The 14,039-nt window shown below is 49.7% G+C and overlaps 8 protein-coding genes across 8 annotated transcripts; 5 read left to right on the forward strand and 3 right to left on the reverse strand.

The window, feature by feature from the left end:
• Positions 1–735: 735 nt before the first annotated feature.
• On the reverse strand, positions 736–1,541 carry N7537_007471 (SDR family oxidoreductase; the record flags this gene model as incomplete). The annotated part of the gene is made up of 2 exons (XM_056898528.1): positions 736–907; positions 967–1,541. The coding sequence occupies 2 exons, from the start codon at positions 1,539–1,541 to the stop codon at positions 736–738; spliced, it is 747 nt and encodes a 248-aa protein (XP_056750604.1).
• A 955-nt stretch (positions 1,542–2,496) lies between these two features.
• Positions 2,497–2,913, forward strand: N7537_007472 (uncharacterized protein; the record flags this gene model as incomplete). Its single annotated transcript, XM_056898529.1, has 1 exon — positions 2,497–2,913. One exon carries the CDS (start codon positions 2,497–2,499, stop codon positions 2,911–2,913), a length of 417 nt encoding a protein of 138 aa, XP_056750605.1.
• Positions 2,914–3,625: 712 nt separating this feature from the next.
• Positions 3,626–4,734, forward strand: N7537_007473 (uncharacterized protein; the record flags this gene model as incomplete). The annotated part of the gene is made up of 4 exons (XM_056898530.1): positions 3,626–3,788; positions 3,845–4,184; positions 4,257–4,593; positions 4,648–4,734. The coding sequence occupies 4 exons, from the start codon at positions 3,626–3,628 to the stop codon at positions 4,732–4,734; spliced, it is 927 nt and encodes a 308-aa protein (XP_056750606.1).
• A 161-nt stretch (positions 4,735–4,895) lies between these two features.
• N7537_007474 (putative C2H2 finger domain protein) lies at positions 4,896–5,797 on the reverse strand. The gene is made up of 3 exons (XM_056898531.1): positions 5,626–5,797; positions 5,370–5,549; positions 4,896–5,310 (listed from the first exon to the last, which is right to left on the reverse strand). Exons 1-3 carry the CDS (start codon positions 5,664–5,666, stop codon positions 5,196–5,198), a joined length of 336 nt encoding a protein of 111 aa, XP_056750607.1. The 5' UTR covers positions 5,667–5,797; the 3' UTR covers positions 4,896–5,195.
• Positions 5,798–6,529: 732 nt separating this feature from the next.
• Positions 6,530–6,830, reverse strand: N7537_007475 (uncharacterized protein; the record flags this gene model as incomplete). Its single annotated transcript, XM_056898532.1, has 2 exons — positions 6,530–6,715; positions 6,789–6,830. Coding segments are annotated over 2 exons (228 nt in total), but the record flags the coding sequence as incomplete, so codon positions are not given.
• Positions 6,831–6,847: 17 nt separating this feature from the next.
• Positions 6,848–9,497, forward strand: acoA (aconitate hydratase ACO1; the record flags this gene model as incomplete). Its single annotated transcript, XM_056898533.1, has 4 exons — positions 6,848–6,883; positions 6,987–7,004; positions 7,118–7,192; positions 7,275–9,497. 4 exons carry the CDS (start codon positions 6,848–6,850, stop codon positions 9,495–9,497), a joined length of 2,352 nt encoding a protein of 783 aa, XP_056750609.1.
• A 797-nt stretch (positions 9,498–10,294) lies between these two features.
• On the forward strand, positions 10,295–11,396 carry N7537_007477 (uncharacterized protein; the record flags this gene model as incomplete). Its single annotated transcript, XM_056898534.1, has 4 exons — positions 10,295–10,378; positions 10,448–10,460; positions 10,516–10,875; positions 10,972–11,396. The coding sequence occupies 4 exons, from the start codon at positions 10,295–10,297 to the stop codon at positions 11,394–11,396; spliced, it is 882 nt and encodes a 293-aa protein (XP_056750610.1).
• Positions 11,397–12,161: 765 nt separating this feature from the next.
• Positions 12,162–13,921, forward strand: N7537_007478 (glycosyltransferase family 20 protein; the record flags this gene model as incomplete). The annotated part of the gene is made up of 5 exons (XM_056898535.1): positions 12,162–12,459; positions 12,522–12,894; positions 12,941–13,311; positions 13,374–13,713; positions 13,786–13,921. The coding sequence occupies 5 exons, from the start codon at positions 12,162–12,164 to the stop codon at positions 13,919–13,921; spliced, it is 1,518 nt and encodes a 505-aa protein (XP_056750611.1).
• Positions 13,922–14,039: the final 118 nt, after the last annotated feature.

Here is a 14,039-nt window from a genome sequence, read left to right on the forward strand (position 1 = left end):
TATGAGGTCAATTAGAAGTCACAAATTAAGGAAGGAGCGAGGAAGTGAGAAAGAAGTAAGGAAGGGGTACTGTTATTATTCTTACTCTTGTTGGATTCAATCACGTCGCTCAGGAGAAGACTAGCCCAACCAGCTTCGCGTTCTCTTATGCGAATGTTGATCAAGATGCCGTAAAAATACCATCTACGGCTTCCGAGAGAATTAAATTAGAAGACGCATGGCGTAATGTGACTACCCACCTACCTCTCGATAACTAGTGATAGGTGTTCTCATTTATAATGCAGATTGCAAGAGCAAGAGTCGTGTCATTTCTTTCTGCTATGACGTTTATTTGATTGTCTCTCTGTACTATAGTAAGGAGGCATTGGCTAGTCTCTTACCGGAATCCATAGATTATATTTAATATCGTTTGTGTTGACAGAAAGCAAGAGCTGGAATTTCAAACCGATCTATTAAAAACCCAGGGCAGTCTCATATCGTATTGTCGTGATGTACCCAAAAGAAAGTCTGCCATAAGGGCATTAGTAGAACTAGCAATGTACAAAACCAGACATCTCTTGTTCAATCTGATTTATCACATTTGATATTACTATGTCTCTATGCCAATGGAAGGTGATCATGAATAGCAGTCCTTCTGTGTGATGTCCAAAGGAAAAAGACCAGCAAATATCGAGAGAGGCATCGAATTCAAGAGAGAAACCAAATGGCATGCGAGGATGACCCTAATATTTCTATTTACCAGGGGAACTCTGTTCCATCCCACACGCGCAGCTTCCCACCAACCGACTCCCTCGTCCCCTCATCAATCGTCTTCATGATACCGCCAACGCTCTCTTCGACCGTCTGGAAGGCCTTCTCTAGCCCGAATGCTTTGGCACCGGCATTGCCCATCTCAGTTTGGACGAATCTACAAACTCATTAATATGTTTGCGACACAAAGACCATTAGAGAGCAGCAGGCACTTACCCAGGATCAGAAACAAAGCTCACAAAGTCCTCATTCTCGAAGTGAATCTTGCGCACAATCCAGTGTAGCATAGCCTTGCTAGAACCGTACGCAGCATTTGGGAACGGGCGTTGCTCCATACCGCCAATGCTACCTAGAGGACTGCCGACTCCTACAAAGGTGGGCTTCGTGCTCTTCTTAAGCAGTGGGTAGACGGCCTGGTAGAGGTAGATGGGCCCGTAGGTATTGACCTCGACGTGCTGTTGAACCACGGGAACGGAAACCTCGTGCACGGGCGAGAGGTCCTCGCTAATGCCGGCGCTAGCGATCACCACATCTATGTGGTCGATGCTGTGCTCTGTCTGGAGGGTATCGACAGCAGCAGCCGGGTCGGTGGGAGACTTTGCGTCAATTTTCACCACTATCAGGCGAGAGAAGTCGCCTTTGGAGAGGGATTGCAGCGACTGAGAGGGGGCACTAGCGGGGTCTCGGACGGCTGCGATGACGGTGGTGTTGGAGCGAGCGAGGATTGTCTCAACTAGACCACGACCAATTCCCCGACTAGACCCAGTAATAAGATAGATAGTGCTCGTCATGATAAAAATGGTGGACTTGTTGATGAATTTGGATTGCGAGGTTGAGACGTGATAAAAGGTGGCCTAAATATGTAGGCTATATCTGTAGGCAAGAATCAACTCCATAGCTGAGATTTCTAATAGCCCCCTGGCCCCCAAGCTTATGGTTGCGCTGACAAATGTGATCCTAAAGTTGCAATTAGAAGTGACAAATGCAATTGTATTCTGACAAATGCGACGATAGTCAAACAAAAGTGATAAGGGGAAAAACGTCAGGGGAGGACAAAGAACCTTGCAAACCTTGAACCCAATTAGGTAAAAGGTAAGCCCTAACTAACTAGTTAACCATCGGCCCTGGAGGTGGAGCTATAATTAATTACTCCAGACATTTAACCGCACCCATGGACGATATATGATCTCTTACATCACGTATAACATTCAGATTGGTTCATAAATGTACCGAGATGGGTATAATATCAATATCTCTAGTCAATCCCTAATCCATTCGGGATGATCCACACTCTTTTTGTGGAACAAAGAGGGTGGGGAAATATTTTTGACCCATGTATGTACTAATGCATTAAAGCTGTATCGTATATATAGGGTATATCTAGATCCCTCCAGTTGTCTCTACTTCCCCTCAGTCGTATTCCTTCCCCTAAGATACTATCATCATAGGCCATGCACCCAACGCCCTGGTTCGGCCGACGTCCAGTGCTGCCACAGTCGACCTATATCGTCGCGGCACCGTCCTAGTGGAGGGAAACTTCGACCAACCCGAGCAACTCCAGTTGGCCTGCCAAAACCAAACAGCAGTGTTCCTAGACGTATCACCCTAGTTCTGAGGCGACGGTGCTGAACTACGACAGGCTACCAATTTCGTGCGCGCAGCTCGCACATCCGGTAACGTCACAACGCTCGTTTATAGCAGCGTTTGCGCCGTCGACCAGCGCGAGTAATTCCCCACGATGGCGCGATGTCTGGCATTTTGAAGGGATATTTCGAGGGCAAGGGTGCTATTGAGGATTTCGTGCGTTCGGCAGGCTTTATGCACTGGACAATCCACCGTCCCCCCGTCTTCATGACTAATTATCTCCCTCCCAGCGTGAGAGACTATTTCCCTGCGCTGGCAGAATCTTATACCCTTCGCACTGCTATGGCACTCGAGAAAAGGACGATGCTTCTCTACCCAGATGATATTGGGCGCTTTGCAGCTGCTGCTTTGGTGGAGCTGGGGCGTTTCTCGCACCGTGTTATTGAGATCGGGGGTGAGGCCCTGACGGCGGAACAGGTGGCGCGGGTCAATGGGCGCGAGATTGTGGTGGACCATATTCCCCGCGATGTGGCAGAGCGTCTAACACTCTCTAATCCCCAGATTGACCCCCAGCTATAGTTCTGGGAGCGGCAGAATGGCATTGAGCCGTGGGAGCTGGAGGCTGAGTTTGGGTTTAAGTTGACTATATTCAAGGAATTTTTGACTGCGAACCAAGACCTGGGTCCAGGGAGCTGCATCGGATACCAATACTCGGTAGAGGGCAAATTTCTTGGAGTTGTAGGAATTATAGGACGCAGACTAAAGGCAGAGAGTACTCTAATAGCATAATAGATCAACCGCGAAACGAGTGAGCGAATTGAGAAGTATCGCGAACTTCGTTAGGAAGGAGCTATATTGGGAGTTCAGCTAGAAGTACTGGATAGAGGAAAGTTTGTGGAAGAAGCGTATGAGCCAGGGAAATTTATCATGAGGGAGGCAGAGGTTGGTAAATGTAAATAATAACTATGCAGGAATGAAATGGCGATAGGAGTGACACAGGACATCATTTATCACATGAAGTCGCTCTTACAATGAGAAGAGCTACGGACACACTCTTTATCCCAGCGACATAATCCGTACTCTTTCTAGCTTCCGTAGAGTAACTATCAGGAAACTACTGAATAACCTTGGGAGGCTCTTCTGCCCCGGGCCGCCCCGGGGGTGCCCTATACCGGTTATGATTCCTCGTCTCGGCACGTGAGGGGTCACCCCACTATGGAAATCTGGGGAGCATCGATTCATTGGCGCTTGTTTCAATTATCTTCAATCTGGCCTTTGAAACTAAGATCTCATGGCCGCAGACTTCTGGGCTGGCTACATCAGCGGAGCCATTGGAATCATCATTGGCAATCCTCTGGATATCGTCAAAGTCCGGCTACAGGCGGGAAACGCGCATTCAGATGCGTCGTCGACACAATTGAGCCGCTTCGAAAGAGCAAGCGCTCTTGTGCGAGGTCCGTGTTACACCGTTTTGGTGATACCGATAACAATTAATTGACCATCTTTATAGGCGCGGCTGCTCCGATCTTAGGCTATGGAGCTCTCAATGCTGTTCTTTTTGTCGCTTACAACCGATCCTTAGCAGCATTGGACGGGTCCGTAACGGATCCCACCAATCCCGTGGGGGTCTCGGCTTACAAGATTTGGCTGGCCGGTGCCGCAGGCGGACTGGCTAGCTGGTCAATCTCATCCCCAACGGAGTTTATCAAGTGTCGGGCCCAGCTAGATCGCAGACCAGAAGTTTCCTCGTGGGCGGTGGCAAAGGATATCTTCCGAACGCGCGGTTGGAGGGGTCTTTACTTTGGGGGCGGGATTACTAGCGCCAGAGATTCAATTGGCTATGGATTCTAGTATGGACCTAACACGCCACCCCCGGATACCCCAGTGTATCAATTGAGGGATTTAGTGCTGACATATCGCAGTTTCTGGTCTTACGAACTTTGCAAACGATTTATGACCTCTGATGATGATGATTCACATCAGGCCGCTTTGAAGATTCTGCTTTGCGGTGGCATTGCCGGCGTTGTTACTTGGGGATCCGTGTTTCCTTTGGATATGGTCAAGACTCGACTGCAGGCACAGACAATTGCAGATCATTCGCCCGGGACAATTGAGAGCCAGTCTCTACTACGACCTCAGCGCCATACACTAAATTCTTTCCAAATTGCGAAGGAGACATATCGTGCCGAGGGTATCAAGGCATTCTATCGTGGTCTTGGAGTCTGCAGTGTCAGAGCGTTCATTGTGAATGCTGTTCAGGTATGTTTTTCTCCATATTTTCACAATCGATTAAACAACTAACATCTAATAAAGTGGGCGGCATATGAATGGTTGATGAAGAGCTTTAATCATTCCTGGGGCACAGAAGTGAAAACCCAAGAGCCCATAGCGGGTCTGTAGATATATCCAAGCTAGCCATCAACCTTAGAACATAGAATATCTGGAACATATCAAAACATTGCAAGCCAAGCTACGGAGTACATAGTTACCGGAAGCCGATTTAGGTTAGATTCTATCTGGTATTGAGGGATTTCTATTGGAATTACTCGGTAGTATTGGTAGTAAGGGGTAAATTTCGCCCCAGATGCCGTTTCCGCCGATGGTCGGCGGTTTTGAGTCACCCGCAAAACGGAAGAGCGAAACCCCGGCGAGTATCGGCAATATAAAAAAAATTGCTTCACGTGAGACTCCACCGATATGCATGAACGGAATGAGGAAAGTCAACATCAGAACGGGTCTAGACGTATTGTCCTGGAAACTTTTGTATGTCGATTTGCGTATGTCGATTTGCTGGAAAGAGGATCGTGGTCGCGTAGCAAAGGTTTGATTTTTATCCCAGAAGGCGAAGCTCAAGCTTCGATTCACTCCTTCATCTCGTCGGGGTTTTCTTCGCGCTTGCCGTTATCGACTAAACCCAGTCCGATCGCACGCTCGGCAAGCAATTGGCTGTGAGGCTCATCGCGCAGGATACGAAGTCTGAAAAGGCGTAACTAGTCAGCGATGCGACAGAAGACATAGTATCGGAGTAAACTCACCTCCGCTTGTGGTTCTTGCCCTTGGTGTGCGCCTTCAGGTTGTAGTCGCTCTCAAACCATTTGGAGCATTCCGTGCAGTAGAACCTGCCCAGACCAGGCAGGTCCTCCGGATCTTTCGAGTCCTTGTACTTCTGGAGGTGACCAGTAGTTTTGATATCCGCGATGACTTGATCGTAGTCTCTGTTATTAGGTTAGCAATCAGCGCCAGCGCCAGCGATAGGTACAAGTAAATGTAAAACCCCAAGGGTAGACGTACCTAGTGCGGCGCTTGTTCTTGACTTTCCTGAGAGCACCCATTGTAACTGATAGCCGAAATACCTCGGAGCTGGAGCCGAACAATGGTATCAAAATAGGTGCAAGGAAATAAAAATTGGTTATCACCGATTTCCGGAGTGAACAGTGAGGAAAGCGGGTCAAAGAGGCTGTAGACAATAGCGACTGTTTGAGATGAAATTTCCGCCGATTGTGGGTCACGGGCAGCAATTGAAACGTCCGAGCTGTGATTGGCTGGTGATCAGACACGGCACCTTGGCGACGATGCGGGATTGCCATTCGGCTCACCTCGGCTCAGTTGGATTTCGTCACCGTACAGCTGTGTATTTAATGACGTTTGCATGCGGTATGTTGCTCCGAATATCAAATCAAGTTATATGTATATAGTTACGTAGTAATAACTAGTCAGTCGATTTCAAATGTATATGTATAGAGCTGTAAGTATGTTGATAGAAAGATTGTTCGGAAAAGCACTCTACTAATAAAGCATTACATCGTACGGAGTACACAGTAGCATGAACTAGTAAACACATGTTAATCATTGGCCAGATTCATACTTATGAAACCCATCAAATCCACATGCGTCAAGCTACCCTTTCCCTGTAAGTACGGGGTACAAGCCGAGAGAGTTACATGCCCAAGTGAGAACACACTGACCTTCCAAAGGTAGCCCTTTGGTCCGAAATAGGGAGCTGGGCGAAGGGGCCCTTATAATTGGAAACTCCGTGATTGGTGGCCGAATTATACCCGTCACATGCCTTGTATCGGTGTTACGTTCCCGGTACATCCCAAGGCGAACACAAAGGCCACAGAAGTTGAATATTGAAGACTTCACGTGGGAAGAGAAGAAGGATAGGAAAAGAATCGGGTGTATATCCCTCGTACAGCTCATCACCGATCATAGTAAATCTTGAGGAAATCCTAAGAATTCTCGGCCATAAGCAGCGTCTATCAAATTGCCCAGCCCTTCTTGCCGTCGCATGCGGCAGGCTTAGTACAATACCAGCGTATTGTATCGCCGTGGTAACAGCGGTTACGGCTCTATTCCCGGTCCCCGTAGAATCTTTCTCCCACTCAAAACCAAGCTTTCGTCCTCTTCTTCCTTTTTGATCTCTTCCTCTTTCATTCTACTCTCCACTCTCATACTTCGGTGAAGGTGGTTACTAGCTCTTGGATGTGCAATCCCATCTCATAGAGCTTCCATCATGATCTCCACCCGCCTTGCGCGCGCTGGTGCGCTGGTATGTCTTTCTCCCTCAGCTCAATATTGCCACGATACATCTACCTGACTGCCAGTCTGGCCCTTGATGATGAATGGAAAACTAACTTGTGTTTCGACTCCAGGCCCCCAAGTTTCGTCTTGTAAGCAGCGACCTTATTGCCAAGCTTCAACTAGACGTGGCGTGGCACATGCCAGCGTGCATGATAGCTCTGGCGTAGCTCATACATGCAGTTACTGACTTTTTAATTTATAGGCGACTGGAACCCGGGCCTTCGCCACCGCCATTGACCCCCTCGACAAGAAGGTCGAGATGACCAACCAGGAAACTGTGAGTGGCTGCCAGCTTAGTACCTGAGAAGCGGGCGTGGAATACGGTTGCAAACAATAGCGACTAACGTATCACATTACAGGGTCACTACATCAACTACAAGAAGATGTCCGAGAACCTCGACATCGTCCGTTCTCGTCTGCAGCGTCCTCTCACTTACTCCGAGAAGGTCCTGTACTCTCACCTTGACGACCCCCACGGCCAGGACATCCAGCGTGGTGTCTCTTACCTCAAGCTGCGCCCCGACCGCGTTGCTTGCCAGGATGCCACCGCCCAGATGGCCATTCTTCAGTTCATGTCCGCTGGCATGGACCGCGTCCAGACCCCCACCACCGTCCACTGTGACCACTTGATTGAGGCCCAGGTTGGAGGTGAGAAGGATCTTGCTCGTGCCAACGACATCAACAAGGAGGTCTACGACTTCCTTGCCTCCTCCACCGCCAAGTACAACATCGGTTTCTGGAAGCCCGGTTCCGGTATCATTCACCAGATCGTTCTTGAGAACTACGCTTTCCCCGGTGGTCTGATCATTGGTACTGACTCCCACACCCCCAACGCTGGTGGTCTCGCTACCGCCGCTATTGGTGTCGGTGGTGCCGATGCCGTCGATGTTATGGCTGGTCTCCCTTGGGAGCTGAAGGCCCCTAACGTCATTGGTGTCCGCCTCACCGGTAAGATGTCCGGCTGGACCACCCCTAAGGATATCATCCTTAAGGTCGCCGGTCTCCTCACCGTCAAGGGCGGTACCGGTGCCATCATCGAGTACCACGGACCCGGTGTTGACTCCCTGTCTTGCACTGGTATGGGTACCATCTGTAACATGGGTGCCGAGATTGGTGCTACCACCTCTATCTTCCCCTTCAACGACCGCATGTACGATTACCTGAAGGCCACCAAGCGTCAGCACATTGGTGACTTCTCTCGCGAGTACGCTGCTTCCCTCCGTGAGGATGAGGGTGCTCAGTACGATCAGCTCGTTGAGATCAACCTCGACGAGCTCGAGCCCCACATTAACGGTCCCTTCACTCCTGATCTTGCCACTCCCATCTCCCAGTTCAAGGAGGCTGTCAAGACCAACAAGTGGCCCGAGGAGCTCAAGGTCGGTCTGATCGGCTCTTGCACCAACTCCTCCTACGAGGATATGTCCCGCGCTGCTTCCATCGCCCGTGACGCTCTTGACCACGGTCTCAAGTCCAAGTCTCTGTTCACCATCACCCCTGGTTCCGAGCAGATTCGCGCTACTATTGAGCGTGACGGTCAGCTCCAGACTCTCGAGGAGTACGGCGGTGTCATCCTTGCCAACGCCTGCGGACCTTGCATTGGTCAGTGGGACCGCAAGGACGTCAAGAAGGGTGAGGCCAACTCCATCATCTCTTCCTACAACCGTAACTTCACTGGCCGTAACGACGCCAACCCCGCCACCCACGCGTTCGTTGCTTCTCCCGACCTGGTCGTCGCCATGACCGTTGCCGGTACTCTCAACTTCAACCCCATCACCGACACCCTTAAGGGCAAGGATGGCAAGGAGTTCAAGCTCAAGGCTCCCTCCGGTGACGGCCTTCCCACTCGCGGCTACGATGCTGGCCGTGACACCTACCAGGCTCCTCCCACCGATCGCTCCTCCGTCCAGGTTGCTGTCTCTCCCACCTCCGATCGTCTCCAGATCCTCGCTGGCTTCCAGGCTTGGGACGGCAAGGATGCCACCGACATCCCCATTCTGATTAAGTGCAAGGGCAAGACCACCACTGACCACATCTCCATGGCTGGCCCTTGGTTGAAGTACCGTGGCCACTTGGACAACATCTCTAACAACATGTTGATCGGTGCCACCAACGAGGAGAACGGCGAGGCCAACAAGGTCAAGAACTACTTCACCAAGGAGTACGATGCTGTCCCCGCTACTGCCCGTGACTACAAGGCTCGTGGTGTCAAGTGGGTTGTCATCGGTGACTGGAACTACGGAGAGGGTTCTTCCCGTGAGCACGCCGCTCTCGAGCCCCGTCACCTTGGTGGTCTCGCTATCATCACCCGCTCCTTCGCTCGTATTCACGAGACCAACTTGAAGAAGCAGGGTATGCTTCCTCTGACCTTCAGCGATCCTGCCGACTACGACAAGATCAACCCCGAGGACAAGGTCGACCTCCTCTGCACTGAGCTCCAGGTTGGCAAGCCCATGACCCTCCGTGTCCACCCCAAGGACGGTGGCGCCGCCTTCGACGTCTCCCTCAGCCACACTTTCAACGAGTCCCAGATTGAGTGGTTCCACGACGGCTCTGCCCTCAACACCATGGCCCGCAAGGCTTAAACTGCCTTCCTTCTGTCATGACTCCCCAACAATAAAACCTTCAAGTATCTTCGGTTACGACCGAGACGCTTGTGTAAACTACGTTCTCTTGTGTGTTGAACAATTCAGATACATGCTTCTGAAAAACTACGGTGTGACACGGCAGCCATTAGATTGGTTGTCTACTGCCCATGTCCCTTTCGTGAGCAGATACGAGGAGTTGCGCTCTGGGAAAATTATGAATGAATTTGTGTTTTTGTAGGCCTGATTTCTCGGCCTTGCGTTGATTCCCGATATCCGGGTGGGCTCAATGGATATACTCTTTTTGATTTTTACATCACTGTTTTTGTATGTTAGGAATGGCATGCATACACAATTTCTTTTTTGTTCAATTTGTTCCTTATCTCGTAGGTCGTAAATTTGTAAACAAAGTATTTCATCCATGTTCAGCCTAATAGGCCGACCATGAACGTCTCACAGAAATACTGATGGCACCTCGGACACATCAAACGCTGAGATAAGCATACCGAGGCACAACTTCTGCCCCGCGTTCGTTGAACTTCAGTATAAGATTGACTTGGACGCCATCAGATCACCTTATTCCATCATAGTGCTCGGCAAGTTTACCGCTTCATTATATTCTCAAGTTCACCTCTACATCTCATTACATACCATATATCGCATCAAACAAGCCTAGAGAATCTTGAATGAGGAGTCAACCATTAGTTGACCACTGATTTGCCTTTCAAGCCAGATATAAAGACCAGGTGTTGAGGATCTCCTGTCTCCCATTTACTATCCCTACCCCATCTTCAAATATGGCAACCCAGCTCGTCCAACTCCCAGAAGTAGAGCGCCTCAGCGCCTCAGTCGTGAGAATTCTAGGCGGGAATCCGGGGAAGGTTAGTGCATAGATACCATGATGTCACTAAAACATGGTAGGCTGATTAATAGCATGCAACGCAACACAGTTCACACTCCAAGGTAAGCACCACCCTTCCATTTCAGCTCAGAACAAACACCCTAACCACACTCCCAGGCACAAACACATACTTAATTGGCCGCGGCCACCAGCGAATCTTAATAGACACAGGTGAAGGCAAGCCCTCATGGGTAGCAAACCTTCAATCCGTGCTCTCAGCAGAAAAGGCAACAGTGCACCAAGCTCTCCTGACACACTGGCACGGCGACCATGTCAGCGGTCTACCAGATCTACTCAAAGTCTGTCCCCAGGCTCAGATCTTCAAACACCAGCCTGATTCCGATCAGACGGAGATCCAGGAGGGCCAGGTGTTTTCCGTCGAGGGTGCTACCTTGACAGCATTCCATACGCCTGGACATACCATTGACCATATGGTGTTTATGCTCGAGGAGGAGAATGCTATGTTTACTGGTGATAGTAAGTGCAACAGTTCTTTTACTTTGGCCCTTCTCTTCACCGATAAAACAACGATATACAACGTCCTTCAAAACATATCTAACCTTAAATCTGCAGATGTCCTCGGCCACGGCACAGCCGTCTTCGAAACTCTCAAAACCTACCTCAACAGTCTCCACCGGATGCGCGATCGCGTCTCCTCGGGCCGGGGATACCCCGGACACGGGGCGGTGATCGAGAACGCCGGCGCGCGGATCACCGAGTACATCAAGCACCGACAGCAGCGGGAAGACGAGGTCCTGCGTGTTCTGCAGTTTGGCAAGCTTGATGTCGCAGCTGACGAGACCTCACCGGAACGCAAGCAGGCGTGGACGCCTATTGAGTTGGTTAAGCGCATTTACGTTGGTGTTCCCGAGTCTTTGCATGTACCGGCTTCGCATGGTGTGTTGCAGGTACTTATGAAGCTTGAGGACGAGGGAAGGACGATTCATGATTCGGAGTCTGGGAAATGGAGCATTGTGAGTGAGAGGTCGGCTTTGTGAGTTTTATACAAAGATATTTGGGTATACATAGAAACAGTGGTTATAGGGTCCTAAAAAACTGAGAAGAGTAAAAAAAAAATTCGAAAACAATATTTAAAAGGACATATTAAAAGACATAAAAGACATCTAAAAGGACTAAAAAGATGCCTAAAAAGATACATGTTTATCTTAACATAATGTTCGACGTCAGCGCTCGGTCACTCGCCTTTCTAACTGGGCAAGCCATGTAGTATGATCCCCGATGCGGAGTCAAACTGACCATTAAAACCTGTCTACTTAGAAAAGATCTGGAAATATCTCTCATTTGAATCCAAATTACCTGGAAGTATAGAAAGGTCTTTACTTCCTTATATCTTTCTACAGTACCCCATGTGAGCGATATTGAGGCCCACACGTAGTTCCAACAATTTCAAGAGTGACGTTCGCATCCCGGTCCCCCGCTTTGATCTCACCCTTCACCTTTTTTTTCTCTCTCTTCACACTCGACTTTCTTATTTGGTATTACTACTAACAGCTATCTGCTTATGGAGACAGATTGCTAGTCTGGTGCTCATTCGGAGTGAAATATCCACTTGTGTCAAAGGTTGGTTCATATTCGTCATGATCTCCAAGGGTTTCCCCGCCTACGAAAATCGACTCTAATCGCATGTTCTATGGGAACTACAGGAGCCCAGCTTGCCTTGCCTACACTATCACCTCTTATTCCGATCTCTATAATTCTGTCCTCCGTGTCCTCCGTTTCCGCCCGGCATCCGGTCCATCACCATGCCTCCCGTCGAGCCCAAGAATGAAGCTCGCCTGCTTCTGGTCTCGAACCGTTTGCCGATCACAATCAAGCGGTCTGACGATGGAAAATATGATTTCTCAATGTCTTCAGGAGGTCTGGTCAGTGGTCTGAGTGGCCTCTCAAAATCAACCACCTTCCAGTGGTACGGCTGGCCCGGTCTAGAGGTTCCCGAGCCTGAGATCCCTGTCGTGAAGCAGCGCCTCAAGGAAGAATACGGCGCTGTACCCGTCTTCATTGATGATGAACTAGCAGATCGACACTACAATGGATTCTCCAGTCAGTTGCTCCTCCCCGCGACCCCCCTGGAATGTACACTGATACCTTGTTCTTTCGGATAGACTCCATCCTTTGGCCTCTGTTCCATTACCACCCCGGCGAGATCACCTTCGACGAGTCTGCCTGGGAAGCTTACAAGGAAGCGAACCGTCTTTTCGCACAGGCTATCGCGAAGGAAGTACAGGACGGTGACCTGATCTGGGTTCATGACTATCACCTGATGCTGCTTCCTGAGATGCTGCGCGAGGAGATCGGCGCTAGCAAGAAGAACGTGAAGATCGGTTTCTTCTTACATACACCGTTCCCTAGCAGCGAGATTTACCGAATCCTCCCCGTGCGGAATGAACTGCTTTTGGGTGTCCTACACTGCGACCTGATTGGCTTCCACACTTATGATTACACGCGCCATTTCCTGAGCAGTTGCTCACGTCTACTGTTAGTATACCCTACACATTCTGAAGTTCATATCTAATATGATTAGGGGTCTTGCAACTACGCCCAATGGCATTGAGTTCCAGGGCAAGATTATCACATGTGGGGCTTTCCCCATTGGTATTGACCCTGAGAAGTTCAAGGAAGGATTAAAGAAGGAGAAGGTCCAGAAGCGGATTGCCATGCTAGAGCAGAAGTTCCAGGGCGTGAAGCTGATGGTCGGCGTCGACCGTCTTGATTACATCAAGGGCGTGCCCCAGAAGTTGCACGCGCTCGAAGTCTTCCTCAGCGACCACCCAGAATGGGTTGGGAAGGTTGTACTTGTACAAGTTGCCGTTCCCAGTCGACAGGATGTCGAGGAATACCAGAATTTGAGGGCTGTGGTGAACGAACTGGTGGGTCGGATCAATGGAAAGTTCGGTAAGTATTCTCATTTGGTGTTCTGAGTTTGATGTTCTGAACGAGTCTAATGGTCTTTCAAGGCACGGTCGAGTTTCAGCCTATTCACTTCCTGCACAAGTCTGTCAACTTCGATGAACTCATCGCTCTCTACGCCGTGTCAGATGCCTGCATTGTCTCATCTACCCGTGACGGCATGAACCTAGTGGCCTACGAGTACATCGCCACTCAACAGAAGCGCCATGGAGTGTTGGTGCTGTCTGAATTCGCCGGAGCAGCCCAGAGTCTGAACGGCAGTATCATTGTGAACCCCTGGAACACAGAAGAACTAGCAGGCGCCTACCAAGAAGCCGTGACCATGAGCGATGAACAGAGGGCTCTCAATTTTGCCAAATTAGATAGATACGTTTCCAAGTACACCAGGTGTGTTACCCCTATCACCCTTCCGAGGCCATTTCTTCTCTTGCATTTCATTTCCAACTGACCATTTTCTAGTGCATTCTGGGGCCAATCCTTCGTCACCGAACTCACCCGGATATCAGCGCGCTCTGCCGAGAAATTCCAATCCAAGAAATTGGCGGAAGCAGATTCAAATGAAACCGCTGGGCTACCTACGACGCAAGACGCGTAATGCGTAATAATCTTTGGTGTTTCTCCGAGACCTGTGTGCTCTTCAGTCGGAACGGGTGTTCCAATGAAACTTAGATGGCCTTCACGAACATGGATGAGGCGAAATGTATTTTCTTAGA

Source organism: Penicillium hordei (assembly GCF_028827395.1).
Source record: "Penicillium hordei strain IBT 12815 chromosome Unknown utg000004l_segment0_segment0, whole genome shotgun sequence".
NCBI classification, from domain to species: Eukaryota; Fungi; Ascomycota; class Eurotiomycetes; order Eurotiales; family Aspergillaceae; genus Penicillium; species Penicillium hordei.

What these genes read in the sequence shown, in the direction of transcription:
- N7537_007474 (XM_056898531.1), bottom strand. Translation starts at nt 5,666, where the DNA reads ATGGGTGCTCTCAGGAAAGTCAAGAACAAGCGCCGCACTAG. An exon ending in AAGAACAAGCGCCGCACTAG is followed by an intron (nt 5,550 to 5,625) that starts GTACGTCTACCC and finishes ACCTAATAACAG; the next exon opens with AGACTACGATCAAGTCATCG. An exon ending in GGCAAGAACCACAAGCGGAG is followed by an intron (nt 5,311 to 5,369) that starts GTGAGTTTACTC and finishes ACGCCTTTTCAG; the next exon opens with ACTTCGTATCCTGCGCGATG.